The 15,587-nt window shown below is 39.0% G+C and overlaps 2 protein-coding genes and 1 pseudogene across 3 annotated transcripts in view; 1 reads left to right on the top strand and 2 right to left on the bottom strand.

Annotated features, from left to right (window-relative positions):
• The window catches only part of TSEN2 (tRNA splicing endonuclease subunit 2), a 728,632-nt gene that overhangs the window by 640,530 nt on the left and 72,515 nt on the right, over positions 1 to 15,587 (bottom strand). The gene's annotated exons all lie outside the window — the stretch shown is intronic.
• The window catches only part of LOC126949002 (Fanconi anemia group D2 protein-like), a 41,034-nt pseudogene that overhangs the window by 19,034 nt on the left and 6,413 nt on the right, over positions 1 to 15,587 (bottom strand).
• On the top strand, positions 997 to 2,112 carry LOC126949070 (nucleophosmin-like). Of its 2 annotated transcripts, none has more exons than XM_050781510.1 (2): positions 997 to 1,556; positions 1,970 to 2,112. In XM_050781510.1, the coding sequence occupies exons 1-2, from the start codon at positions 997 to 999 to the stop codon at positions 2,034 to 2,036; spliced, it is 627 nt and encodes a 208-aa protein (XP_050637467.1). In that variant the 3' UTR covers positions 2,037 to 2,112. The 2 variants fall into 2 exon arrangements, with proteins under 2 accessions (XP_050637467.1, XP_050637466.1); XM_050781509.1 differs by having other exon boundaries at positions 997 to 1,599; positions 1,923 to 2,112.

Here is a 15,587-nt window from a genome sequence, read left to right as displayed (position 1 = left end):
TGGCACGAGAACATGGTGACGCATGCACAAGCTTCAATAGCTGATGTGATTAAGTGCAAGAAAGGGTATCAGTGACTGAAGATCAAATTAATAAAATAAAGCGAGAAGAGAAGTTTAGAGAAAAAAAGAGTAAAAAGAAATGAACAAAGCCTTCAAGAAATATGGGACTATGTGAAAAGACCAAATCTACGTTTGATTGTTGTACCTGAAAGGAAAGTGACAGGGAGAATGAAACCAAGTTGGAAAACACTCTTCAGGATATTATCCAGGAGAACTTCCCCAACCTAGCAAGACAGGCCAACATTCAAATTCAGGAAATAGAGAGAACACCACAAAGATACTCCTCAAGAAGAACAACTCCAAGATGCCTAATTGTCGATTTACCAAGGTTGAAATGAAGGAAAAAATGTTAAGGGCAGCCAGAGAGAAAGGTCGGGTTACCCACAAAGGGAAGCCCATCAGACTAACAGCGGATCTCTTGACAGAAACACTACAAACCAGAAGAGAGTGGGGACCAGTATTCAACATTCTTAAAGAAAAGAATTTTCAACCCAGAATTTCATATCCAGCCAAACTAAGCTTCATCAGTGAAGGAGAAATAAAATCCTTTACAGACAAGCAAATGCTAAGAGATTTTGTCACCATCAGGCCTGCTATACAAGAGCTCCTGAAGGAAACACTAAACATGGAAAGGAACAACTGGTACCAGCCACTGCAAAAACATGCCAAATTGTAAAGACCATCCATGCTATGAAGAAACTGCATCAATTAATGGGCAAAATAACCAGCTAACATCATAATGACAACATCAAATTCACACATAACAATACTAACTATAAATGTAACTGGGCTAAATGCCCCAATTAAAAGATACAGACTGGCAAATTGGATAGAGTCAAGACCGGGTGTGATTCCATCCTGCACAGCTGTTCTCTGTAGCAGTGTTCGTTTATCTCCGTCCACCTTCTCTCCCACCTAAGTGCGTGCCGCCACCTGATGGAAGATTTGATGGACATGGACATAAGCCCCATGAGGCCCCAGAACTATCTTTTCAGTTGTGAACTAAAGGCTGACAAAGACGATCACTTTAAGGTGGATAATGATGAAAATGAGCACCAGTTATCTTTAAGAATGGTCAGTTTAGGGGCTGGTGCAAAGGATGAATTGCTCATTGTTGAAGCAGAGGCAATGAATTACGAAGGCAGTCCAATTAAAGTAACACTGGCAACTTTGAAAATGTCTGTACAGCCAATGGTTTCCCTTGGGGGCTTTGAAATAACACCACCAGTGGACTTAAGGTTGAAGTGTGGTTCGGGTCCAGTGCATATTAGTGGACAGCACTTAGTAGCTGTGGAGGAAGATTCAGAGTCAGAAGATGAAGAGGAGGAGGACGTGAAACTCTTAAGTATATCTGGAAAGCAGTCTGCCCCTGGAGGTGGTAGCAAGATTCCACAGAAAAGAGTAAAACTTGCTGCTGATGAAGATGATGATGATGATGAAGATGACGATGATGATGATTTTGATGATGAGGAAGCTGAAGAAAAAGCCCCAGTGAAGAAATCTATACAAGATACTCCAGCCAAAAATCCACAAAAGTCGGCCGGGCGCGGTGGCTCAAGCCTGTAATCCCAGCACTTTGGGAGGCCGAGACGGGCAGATCACGAGGTCAGGAGATCGAGACCATCCTGGCTAACACGGTGAAACCCCTTCTCTACTAAAAAAATACAAAAAAACTAGCCGGGCAAGGTGGCGGGCGCCTGTAGTCCCAGCTACTGAGGAGGCTGAGGCAGGAGAATGGCGTAAACCCGGGAGGCGGAGCTTGCAGTGAGCTGAGATCCGGCCACTGCACTCCAGCCTGGGCAACAGAGCGAGACTCCGTCTCAAAAAAAAAAAAAAAAACAAAAAACAAAAATCCACAAAAGTCAAATCAGAATGGAAAAGACTCAAAAACATCATCAACACCAAGATCAAAAGGACAAGAATCCTTCAAAAAACAGGAAAAAACTCCTAAAACACCAAAGGAACCAGTTCCGTAGAAGACATTAAAGCAAAAATGCAAGCAAGTATAGAAAAAGTGCATTGAACAGCTCTGGGCACTACATGTAAATTAAGCCCAAAGATGAGGAGAAAGGAAAAGGAGAGACAAATATAGTCCATACTGAGTGTCATCAACAATCCAGACTGAAGTCTTCTATTTAAATCTCAATCCCCTTTTCTGATTTGCCACCCATGCCTCTTCAGGCTGGAAACAATCTCACTCTTGGTTCCCTAAAGCACTTTCTTCTGACTGCTGTGATACAGTGAAGCTTGCCCTTTGCTTTCTATTACTTGTGCATTTGCCTCACCTCTGACAATGTTTTAAATCACCTTTGTATCTCCTCAGCTGCTCAATAAATATTTGAATGAATAAAAAAAAAAAAAGTCACGACCCATCAGTGTGCTGTATTCAGGAGACCCATCTCACATGCAGAGACACACATTGGCTCAAAATAAAAGGATGGAGGAAGATCTACCAAGCAAATGGAAAACAAAAAAAAAAAAAAGCAGGAGTTGCAATTCTAGTCTCTGATAAAACAGACTTTAAACCAACAAAGATCAAAAGAGACACAGAAGGCCATTACATAATGGTAAAGGGATCAATCAACAAGAAGAGCTAACTATCCTAGATATATATGCACCCAATACAGGAGCACCCAGATTCATAAAGCAAGTCCTTAGAGACCTACAAAGAGACTTTGACTCCTACACAATAAGAATGGGAAACTTTAACACCCCACTGTCAATATTAGACAGATCAATGAGACAAAAGGTTAACAAGGATATCCAGGACCTGAACTCAGCTCTGCACCAAGCAGACCTAATAGACATCTACAGAACTCTCTATCCCAAAAATCAACAGAATATACATTCTTCTCAGCACCACATAGCACTTATTCTAAAATTGACCACATAATTGGTAGTAAAACACTCCTCAGCAAATGTAAAAGAACATAAACCACAACAAACTGTCTCTCAGACCACAGTGCAATCAAATTAGAACTCAGGATTAAGAAACTCACTCAAAACCACACAACTACATGGAAACTGAACAACCTGCTCCTGAATTACTACTGGGTAAATAACAAAATGAAGGCAGAAATAAAGATGTTCCTTGAAACCAATGAGAACAAAAACACAACATACCAGAATCTCTGGGACACATTTAAAGCAGTGTGTAGAGGAAAATTTATAGCACTAAATGCCCACAAGAAAAGTCAGGAAAGGTCTAAAATCAACACCCTAATATCACAATTAAAAGAACTAGAGAAGCAAGAGCAAACAAATTCAAAAGCTAGCAGAAGGCAAGAAATAACTAACATCAGGGAAGAACTAAAGGAGATAGAAACACAAAAAACCCTTCAAAAAATCAATAAATCCAGGAGCTGGATTTTTGAAAAGATGAACAAAATTGATAGACTGCTAGTGAAACTAATAAAGAAGAAAAGAGAGAAGAATCAAGTAGACCCAATAAAAAAATAATAAAGGGGATATCACCACTGATCATACAGAAATACAAACTACCATCAGAGAATACTATAAACACCTCTAGGCAAATAAACTAGAAAATGTAGAAGAAATGGATAAATTCCTGGACACATATACCCTCTCAAGAATAAACCAGGAAGAAGTTGAATCTCTGAATAGACCAATAGCAGGCTCTAAAATTGAGGCAATAATTAATAGCCTACCAACCAAAAAAAAGTCCAGGACCAGAAGGATTCACAGCTGAATTCTACCAGGGGTACAAAGAGGAGCTGCTACCATTCCTTCTGAAACTATTCCAATCAATAGAAAAAGATGGAATCCTCCCTAACTCATTTTATAAGGCCAGCGTCATCCTGATACCAAATCCTAGCAGAGACACACACAAAAAAAGAGAATTTTAGACCAATATCCCTGATGAACATTGATGCAAAAATCCTCAGTAAAATACTGGCAAACCAAATTCAGCAGCACATCTAAAAGCTTACCCACCACGATCAAGTCAGCTTCATCCCTGGGATGCAAGGCTGGTTCAACACACGCAAATCAATAGACGTAATCCATCAGATAAACAGAACCAATGACAAAAACTGCATGATTATCCCAATAGATGCGGAAAAGGCCTTTGACAAAATTCAGCAGCCCTTCATGCTAAAAATGCTCAATAAACTAGGTATTGATGGGACGTATCTCAAAATAATAAGAGCTATTTATGACAAACCCACAGCCAATATCATACTGAATGGGCAAAAACTGGAAGCATTCCCGTTGAAAACCAGCACAAGACAGGGATGCCCTCTCTCACCACTCCTATTCAACATAGTGTTGGAGGTTCTGACCAGGGCAATTAGGCAAGAGAAAGAAAAAAAAGGTATTCAATTAGAAAAAGAGGAAGTCAAATTGTCCCTGTTTGCAGATGACATGATTGTATATTTAGAAAACCCCATCATCTCAGCCCAAAATCTCCTTAAGCTGATAAGCAACTTCAGCAAAGTCTCAGGATACAAAATCAATGTGCAAAAATCACAAGCATTCCTATACACCAATAACAGACAAAGCCAAATCATGAGTGAACTCCCATTCAAAATTGCTACAAAGAGAATAAAATACCTAGGATTCCAACTTACAAGGGATGTGAAGGACCTCTTCAAGGAGAACTACAAACCACTGCTCAACAAAATAAAAGAGGACACAAACAAATGGAAGAACATTCCATGCTCATGGATACGAAGAATCAATATCATGAAAATGGTCATACTGCCCAAGGTAATTTATAGACTCAATGCCATCCCCATCGAGCTACCTATTACTTTCTTCACAGAATTGGAAAAAACTACTTTAAAGTTCATATGGAACCAAACAAGAGCCCACATTGCCAAGAAAATCCTAAACAAAAAGAACAAATCTGGAGGCATCACGCTACCTGACTTCAAACTATACTACAAGTCTACAGTAACCAAAACAGCATGGTACTGGTACCAAAACAGAGATATAGACCAATGGAACAGAACAGAACCCTCAGAAATAACGCCACACGTCTACAACCATCTGATCTTTGACAAACCTGACAAAAACAAGAAATGGGGAAAGGAGTCCCTATTTAATAAATAGTGCTGAGAAAACTGGCTAGCCATATGTAGAAAGCTGAAATTGGATCCCTTCCTTACACCTTATACAAAAATTAATTCAAGATGGATTAAAGACTTAAATGTTAGACCTAAAACCATAAAAACCCTAGAAGAAAACCTAGGCAATACCATTCAGGACATAGGCATGGGCAATGACTTCATGACTGAAATACCAAAAGCAATGGCAACAAAAGTCTAAATAGACAAACAGGATCTAATTAAACCAAAGAGCTTCTGCACGGCAAAAGAAACTACCATCAGAGTGAACAGGCAACCTACAGAATGGGAGAAAATTTTTACAATCTACCCATCTGACAAAGGGCTAATACCCAGAATCTACAAAGAACTCAAACAAATTCACAAGAAAAAATCAAACAACCCCATCAAAAAATAGGCAAAGGATATGAACAGACACTCCTCAAAAGAAGACACTTATGCAGCTAACCACATGAAAAAATGCTCAACATCACTGGTCATCAGGGAAATGCAAATCAAAACCACAATGAGATACCATCTCACACCAGTTAGAATGTCAATCATTAAAAAAGTCAGGAAACAACAGATGCTGGAGAGGATGTGGAGAAATACGAACGCTTTTACACTGTTGGTGGAAGTGTAAATTAGTTCAACCATTGCAGAAGACAGTGTGGCGATTCCTCAAGGATCTAGAACTAGAAATACCATTTGACCCAGAGATCCCATTACTGGGTATATACCCAAAAGATTATAAATCATGCTACTATAAAGACACATGCACATGTATGTTTATTGTGGCACTATTCACAATAGCAAAGACTTGGAACCAACCCAAATGTCCATCAGTGATAGACTGGATTAAGAAAATGTGGCACATATACACCATGGCATACTATGCAGCCATAAAAAAGGATAAGTTCATGTCCTTTGGAAGGACATGGATGAAGCTGGAATCCACCATTCTGAGCAAACTATCACAAGGACAGAAAACCAAACACCACATGTTCTCACTCATAGGCTGGAACTGAACAATGAGAATACTAGGACACAGGACAGGGAACATTACACATCGGGGCCTGCCAGGGGGCAGGGGCTGGGGAAGGGATAGAATTAGGAGAAATATCTAACATAAATGATGAGTTGATGGGTGCAGCAAACCAACATGGCACATGTATACCTATGTATCAAACCAGCACATTGTGCACATGTACTCTAGAACTTACAGTATAATAATAATAAAAAAGGTATATTCCTTTTATTCTGGGAATTCTCTTTAAAAAATAGATCACAGACCAGACCTTTTTCTAGTGCTTTCAAGAAGCATTCAAGTTTTCATATTTTCCAAGAAGCTAATTGGTCAATTCAACTCATCTTTGTAACCATAAATTTTATATGGTCATATTTATCAACATTCTCTAACATAATTTCTTTATTTTATATTTTATAGAAATTATTTTCTTAGCCTGTGTTTGCATAAATATTCACCTGTGGTTTTCTCTTGTCAAAAAAAAAAAAAAAAAAAAAAGGCAAGCAGGACACAAAAGAAAAAAAAAAAAACAAATTTTACTACTTCTCTTAACTGAATGCCCTACCCCTTAGAACACCAAAATTGAGAGTCATTAGACTAGAATACAGTCATTAAAGATAGCAATGAAGACAATGAAGAAGTACATGGAGAAGAAAAAATGTTAAGAGAAAAAAGAATACAAATTATATTTATACAATGATTACGAATATGTAAAAATAGGTATGCAGGTAGCCAAGGTGGTAAATTTATGTTTATCCAAAACCAAAAACAGTGTGTTGGAGTATTTTGATATTTTTCACCATAAAAAATTACGAATTTTCATCGCTTTATGTGGCATCATGAAAGCTTTTAAGATAGTCATCCAAAAATTGGCTAACACAACAAAAATCCCACAAAACAGATTCTAACCAAAGAAAAATCTTTTTTTTTTTTTTTTTTTTTTTTTTTTGTTTTGTTTTTTGAGACGGAGTCTCGCTCTGTCGCCCAGGCTGGAGTGTAGTGGCGCGATCTCGGCTCACTGCAAGCTCCGCCTCCTGGGTTTACGCCATTCTCCTGCCTCAGCCTCCTCAGTAGCTGGGACTACAGGCGCCCGCCACCGCGCCCGGCTAATTTTTTGTATTTTTAGTAGAGACGGGGTTTCACCGTGGTCTCGATCTCCTGACCTTGTGATCCGCCCGCCTCGGCCTCCCAAAGTGCTGGGATTACAGGCGTGAGCCACCGCGCCCGGCGAAGAAAAATCTTTAAAGGCAACCAACCAGCACCTAAGGTACTCAATCATCTGGCTTTTTATTTTTTGAGATGGAGTCTTGCACTGTCGCCCAGGCTGGAGTGCAGTGGTGCATGCCACTAGGCCAGGCTTTTTTTTTTTTTTTTTTTTTTTTTTTTTTTTGTATTTTTAGTAGAGACGGGTTTTTGCTACATTGGCCAGGCTGGTCTCAAACTCCTGACCTCAGACAATCCGCCTGCCTCAGCCTCCCAAAATGCTGGGATTATAGGCATGAGCCACTGTGCCCGGCCAATCATCAGGCTTTTTGATGGAAGATATTTCTAGAATTAATAGAGACATAAGATCCAGTACCACTGCCTTGACAGAGGACAGACTGATTTACTCCAGTCAGGTCTACATGGGCAAAGTAAAATAAAACATGGAATGCCATTATCTTGACAGTGGTGCTGGGTGGAAGGAAGGGCAATTAGGCAGATACAGGGACCTGAGACTCAGGTGGTTATTTTCTTCATCTCATCAGTGGGGACTTGGCTTCTTTGACTGCATCTTGATATGCTTGGTTACACTGTTAGTATTTCCCCTTATGGATACTGTAGACTTATTTTATAGCCAGAGTGAGTAGGGGCAGGATATCTGGCCAGTCGCCCCCTCAGATTATCTTCCCCAGACAGCTAATGTTTATTAGAGCAACTAGAGAAGAGAAGAAAAGAGTGACTGGAAGGAGGGGAAAGAAAGAAAGCGGGAAGGCAAGCTAGCCAACGTCATTACTTTTACATCTGCAATACTGAAAATGCATAGTACATGAACATTACCTTGTGTTCAGACACTGAGGCAGTGTTTTCAATTGCCTGAAAAAACAAGAGACAGTCACAAAAACATTACGACACATCAGTGAAACACGTTTCACCTTACTCAGCATGCCCTGTTATATCATCCAAGAGCCAATGTGTCCATATGGCAACCATCAGCTATCATTTCCACTTGAATGACTTTTGAGATTTTTATTTCAATCTACCTCAGTTATACATCTGTCACTAATTGCCACTCATTTCCTCCTTGATAATCAAAGTTCCAAAGATCCCACCTTAATCCAGGCTTCTGAAATGGTTTTCTCATATCTAATAGCTGACTTTATTACATCAAAGAGGAGAATAACACAGCTCTGATGCTGCTTTCTTGATTTCCTGAGGAACTACAAGTAGCAGAGAGGAAAAAAAATTACTCTTACCTACCAGAAAAGAACTTACAAGATCTGAGTTCCTGCTTAGTAGCCATGTACCCCTGGAGGAAATGACAACCTCACATATAAGATGGCTAATAAACTTGCACTGTAGTCTGTCTGGGATTGATCTGAATGGCTAAGAAAACATATAAACACATACATACTCACACACATATATGTAATTTGAAACACTGTACAATACTAGATGTAAATGTCATAATAGTACCATTATTTGTAGTTGTAAGTATTAAGCTCTAACTCTGACTTTGGGATGTCAGAAAATTGTGACATCCTGTGTGAGAAAAAGGTGGCAATTATCCATGAGCTCTTTACCTTGCTCGTCCTTTACTTTTCAACTTTACTTGGGAAGCCTGCAACCGTGATGGCAAAACACAATGTTGCAGATCCAACTTCTCCCGAAGCTCAGAAATTACCTGCAGAAAGTAAATATTAGCTATGGTTTTCTGTTCATTCCTAGTGGGTAGGTACAGTCCAGTCTTTCAGCCATGACAATCTCCTGAAAGACTGAGGAAGAAAAAATTTTAAACGTTGGACAAGACATTCTGAAAAATAGCGTTGATTAGAATAGCTAATGCAATGTCATAGAATGTCAGACCCAAAATTTCACAATTCTGTGAGGTACTACACAGAAAGAGTTAAATGTAACTTATAGCAGCTTATATAGAGTAATGAATCTGTTGAATAGCTCCATTCTCTTCGCTGAATGCTATCTGGGTTAGTCAGTATTCTCGGTTAGTCAGGGGACAGAGAAGAGCAATTGGGATTTATTAATTTAAGTCCCTTTATCTAGGTGTGATGGGAATGAAGAATGAACTTATTGTCACAGGTAAATCCTCCAATCTAATAGATGACAACTTATCCATCACTGGCGAACCTAAAAATTAAAAGCACAAAAACTTAATACGTTTTCATATTGATATACCTCAACTTGTACTGAACTGTTAGGTAAAATTAGAAAAAAATCACTTCTCTCACTCAATTTTCCCACTTGTAATTTAGGAAAAAAAAAACCTCTATATTTTTCCCCAAATTACCATCTTTTAATTGTTCATACCACAGCTTCATCAAAAACAGACAGACAATAAATGTGAAACAGAGCTATTATCTTACATTTAGAGCCTAAATTCTCAATTGGCTATAGTAAGGCAGAAAAAGTATTATTCCTATGGGAAGTAGGTACAATTCAGACAATATAGAAGATTTCCACTCAAAACTTACTGCTTAAAAACAGACCTGTGAATCTATCATAGAATAGCATCTGAAACTCATTGAGAAAAATAAAAAAAGAGAGCTATCAAATATGATTCACTATGGTTTCAAAATGAAATATTCATTACACAAGATTTCTCCCAAGACAACAACTAGCACCTGTTCCGGGAGGTTGGAAAGTGGGCTCTGCTTCTGGAAAGCTGAGTCTTTCCTACCTTCAATAGGAAGTTTGGGTCAAGGCGGAGGCTGGAGGATTGGGACAGTGAGTGAAGTATTCTCTATCAGTAGGTCACTGTGAATGGTAGAAAAACAAAAAATTTGTGTAATGGTTTGAACACAGCTGGGCAGACAATGACTTGTTTATAGTACGTTTCTTTAAAAATTGTTTTGACTGCAAAAAATAATACATATTATAATAACGGCCGAGAATCTTCCAAACTAATGACAGACAACAGTCCAATGACAGAAAACTCTTAAAAGAAGCTGGGGAGTGGGTGAGAGAACACCTAACTATAGGGGAACAAGGATAAAATTATAGCTGATATCTTTTTTTTTTTTTTTTTTTTTTTTTTTTTTTTTTTGAGGCAGAGTCTGCACTCTGTTGCCCAGGCTGGAGTGCAGTGGCGCGATCTCGGCTCACTGCAAGCTCCGCCTCCCGGGTTTGCGCCATTCTCCTGCCTCAGCCTCCCGAGTAGCTGGGACTACAGGCATCCGCCACTGCGCCCAGCTAATTTTTTGTATTTTAGTAGAGACGGGGTTTCACCGTGTTAGCCAGGATGGTCTCGATCTCCTGACCTCGTGATCCGCCAAAGTGCAGGGATTACAGGCGTGAGCCACTGCGCCCGGCCTATAGCTGATATCTTGTCAGAAATTAGGCAAACAAGAAGAAAGTGGAGTGAGGAATTTAAAGTGTTAAAAGAAAGCAACTCCAAAAGAAATATAAATAGATGGAGAGACTGATATACCATCTTTATGGATTAGAAGACCCAATATAGTAAAGAAGTCAATTCTCTTCATATTTGTCTATAGATTTAACATTATTGCAGTAAAAATCCCAGAGGGATTATTGATAATATATACAAGCTGATTCTTTTTTTTTTTAAAGGGAGGGGGGAGAGGCTGAAGCAAGAGGATCACTTGAGCCCTGGAATTCGAGATTGCTGTGAGCTACGATCGCACCTCTGAATTCTAGTCTAAGCAACAGAGCAAGACCTCATCTCTAAAAAAATAAAATGAATAAAAAATTATAACATCATTAAAAATAAAATGAAATATGGGAAAGGCAAAGGAACGCGAATACAAAACAATTTTGAAAAATAATAAAATAGAAGCAATACCAATTTTAAGACTACTGAATTTTAAGACATTATAAATCTCCATTAATCTAGACGGTGTAGTACTGGTTGGGGGACAGAAATATAAATCAATGGAACAGAATAGAGAGTCCAGAAACACACCCACACAAAATATGACCAATTGCTTTCTCACAAAGGTATGAAGGCAATTCAATGGAGAATGATAAACTTTTCAAAAAATTATCCATTTGCAAAAAAAATGAGCCTCAACCTAAACTGCACAACCTATATTACAACCTAAACTACACAGCCTGTATTACAACCTAAACTACACAGCCTGTATTACAACCTAAACTACACAGCCTGTATTACAACCTGAACTACACAGCCTGTATTACAACCTGAACTACACAGCCTGTATTACAACCTAAACTGCACAGCCTCTATTACAACCTAAACTGCACAACTTCTATTACAACCTAAACTGCACAACCTCTATTACAACCTAAACTGCACAACCTGTATTACAACCTAAACTATACAGCCTATACAAAAATTAATTCAAAATGGATCATAGGTTTGTTTGCAAAACCTAAAATTATAGTTTTAAGAACATATGGGAGAAAAACTTTTGTGATCTACAGTTAGGCAGGGAGTGCATAGAGATGACACAAAAAGCATGGTCATTAGCAGGAAAATTTATCTCCCGTTGATAAATTGGACCTAATGAAAATTAAAAATGCATGTTTGCTCTGTGACAGACATTGTCAAGAGAATGAAAATATTGGCTACAGAGTGGGAGAAAGTATCTGTAAACAACATATCTGCCAAAGAATTGGTATCAAGAATAAAAAACTCCCAAAACTCAACATCAAGAAAACAAACAATCCTGACTGACAACAACAAAATGAGCAAAAGATTTGAACAGATACTTCACCAAGGTGAATATACAGCCAGCCAATAAGCACACGAAAAGATGTTCGACATTAGCAACTGTTAAGGAAATGCAAGTTAAAGCCACCATGAGATTCCACCTATTAGAATGGCTAAAATAACTGACAAAGGCAAATACTGGGGAGGCTGCAGGGCAACTAGAATGCTCAGCTACTGCTGCTGGAAATGCCAAATGGTCAGCCATGCCAGAAAGCAGTTCGCTGGTTTCTTATAAAATTAAATATGTGCCAAATGGTCCCGCACCCAAATCCTAGATATTTACCCTCAAGAAATGAAATCTTATGTTTATTTAAAAAATCATCTGGTGGCCAGGCACGAGGCTCACGCCTTTAATCCCAGCACTTTGGGAGGCTGAGGTGGGTAGATCATGAGGTCAGGAGTTCGAGACCAGCCTGACCAACATGATGAAACCCCATCTCTACTAAAAATACAAAAATTTGCCGGGTGTGGTGGCACACGCCTGTAATCCCAGCTACTCAGGAGGCTGAGGCAAGAGAATCGCTTGAACCTGGGAGGCAGAGGTTGCAGAGAGCTGAGATCGTGCAACTACACTCCAGCCTGGGCGACAGAGCGAGACTCTGTATCAGAAAAAAAATAATAATAAAAATTATTTGGCCGGGCATGGTGGTTCGTCTGTAATCCCAACACTTTGGGAGGCCAAGGTGGGCGGATCACTTGAGGTCAGGAGTTTGAGACGAGCCTGGCTAACATGGTGAAACCCCATCTCTACTACTAAAAAAAAAAAAAAAAAGTACAAAAATTAGCCGGGTGTGGTGGCACATGCCTGTCGTCCAAGGTACTCTACTCAGGAGGCTGAGGCAGGAGAATTGCTTGAATTCGGGAGGCAGAGGTTGCAGTGAGCCAAACTGCACTCCAGCCTGGGCAACAGAGCAAGACTCTATCTCAAAAAACAAAAAACAAAACAAACAAATAAAATCCATGAATGTTTATAGCGGCCCTATTCGTAACCACCAAAAATTGGAAACAACCCAAATGTCCTTCAGCAAGTGAAGAGACAGACAAACTGGTACAGCAATCCAATCGAAAACTATGCAGCAATAAAAAGGAATAAACTATTGATGCATGCAGCAACTTAAATAAATCTCAAAAGCGTTATGTTGAATGACAAAAGCCAGACTCAAAAGGTTACATATTCTATGACATTCCACAAAGGACAGAACTATAGTGACAAGATCAACGGTTGCCTGGGGTTGGGGCATGGGAGGGAGGATGGGACTACAAAAGGATAACACAGGGAGGTTTGGGGGAAGGGGGGTGAAGGAATTCTTTTATACCCTGATTGTAGTGGTATTCACATGAATCTACATGTATTAAAATTCACAGAACTATATACATCAACAGAAAGTCTATCTTGCTACATAATTTAAAAGCAAAAATGATATTACAATAATGGTACTTCTCTCATAGGACTTCAGTGTTTCATAAATAGAAGCTACTAACAGAGAGGTGTCTAGGGTGTTTTCCAATGCCAACCAACAATTCTCCAATTCTCCATACACTAGCTGAGTATTCTACAATTTAATTCAATTCTGATGCTAACTACTTGGAGTTAGCACAGACCCCTCAGGTTAAGGGCTCAGTCTCACAAAACTGCACCTCCCCAACTTTAGATGCCAATTGCAAATAGTGGGTCTCCAGGTTATCCACTTTTCTGTCTAATTTGGCTACAAATCAAAGGCTACCATGACCCTCTCCTCCAGCTTAATATTTTGCAATAACATCTCACAGAACTCAAGGAAACAACACTTACCAGCAAGATGAAGAGGTACACAGGGCAATGTATGAGAAAGGAATGTGAGGCTTACATGCCCTCTCCTGGCACACCACCCTTCCAGCATCTTGATATGTTTGCCAACCTAGAAGCTCATCAAATCTGTTGTTTAAGAGTTTTTAGAGAGCGTATCTCCAGCCCCACCTCCTTGCAGCAGTGAATTCTAAATTCGATCTTTTTGACCTCAAACCAACTTTTTGGATATTAGGGCCTCTGGAAGTCCAAGAAAGACATATTAAGCTTATTTGGTATGTTAAATCATACAAGTGGCCAGGCACAGTGGCTCACAGCTGTAATCCCAGCATTTTGGGAGGCCGAGGTGGGTGGATGACTTGGGGTCAGGAGTTTGAGACCAGACTGACCAACATGCTGAAACCTAATCTCTACTAAAAATACAAAAATTAGCCAGGTGTGGTGGTGCACATCTGTAATCCAAACTATGGGGGGAGGTTGAGTCAGGAGAATTGCTTGCACCTGGGAGGCAGAGGTTGCAGTGAGCTAAGATTGTGCCACTGCACTCTAGCCTGGGTGAGAGAGCAAGACACTGTCTCAAAAAAAAAAAAAAATGCTGTTTAACTTTCTCTGGGTTATATTTATATATGTGTGCTATTAATACATGTTTCAAAGTTGTTTAAGATTCCTAAAATTCTGAAATGTCTTAGTATTTGTCATCAGGAATAATTCTGATTATTATGCTTAATTGCAATATGCCACAAAAACAATCAAATTTCCTTGACAATTGTGTCTTTAACCATGAATGTTGTCTTTCCTATCCACAATTACTGTTTTACTTTGATTCTCCTCAAAAAGTGGTTTATGATCAGCTACAGTCCAAAATGTGCTTCTCTTTAAAAAATCATAGAAAAGGCTCTGCCACAGACTTTTAAATGCAGATTTCTGATAACTTTAGCTGTCATACCAAAAGACTAGGAAAGAACTTCCAGGACTCTAACTAAAAGGCTGATGTGTTTATAAAGATTACTAACTCAACATCAAGCAGAACAAGGTTAATTACATTGAACTAAACTAATAAAAACTAAACTTATTTTTTCACAGCCTTTTTTAAAAAAACATTGCTAATCCTTTTAATATTTTGTTTTCAGAGTCAAAAAACTTTTTGTTTTAGCTATTCATAGCTTATAACAAATTGGGTAAAGTATACTTTTGTCAGCAAAATTTAAAATAGTTATCTTTCTCTTTACCTGGTTTATTTGGAATTTAGAAACTATTTGTGAGTATTCTTAATTTATGACAATATAGTTATTTATATAAGTTCAGTAAGAATCTGTTTTCTTTTGTAACATGACACAATTAGAGACACTGGTTATGTTACCAAGGCTTTGACTGGAATGATCTATTTTCAGATATGACCAGACTATGTTGAGGAATTGACATTGACTTTACAGAGTCAATAAAAAGCCCCTTGAAAAGATTGGCCTAGGTCAGGCATGATGGCTCACACCTGTAATCCTAGCACTTTGAAAGGCCAAAACGGGAGGATCACTTGAGGTCAAGTGTTCAAGATCAGCCTGGGCAACATGGCAAGACTTGTCTCTACAAAAAAAAAAAAAAAAAAAAAAAAAAAAAAAAAAAAAAAGCCAGGAGTGGTGGCAAACATGTTTAGTCCCACCTACTTCAGAGATTGAGGCGGAGAAATGCTTGAGCCTAGGAGTTCAAGGCTGTAGTGAGCTATGATCACCACTGCACTCAGCC

Source organism: Macaca thibetana, chromosome 2 (assembly GCF_024542745.1).
Source record: "Macaca thibetana thibetana isolate TM-01 chromosome 2, ASM2454274v1, whole genome shotgun sequence".
Lineage (NCBI taxonomy): Eukaryota > Metazoa > Chordata > Mammalia > Primates > Cercopithecidae > Macaca > Macaca thibetana.
This window is presented reverse-complemented; position numbering and strand designations above follow the sequence as displayed.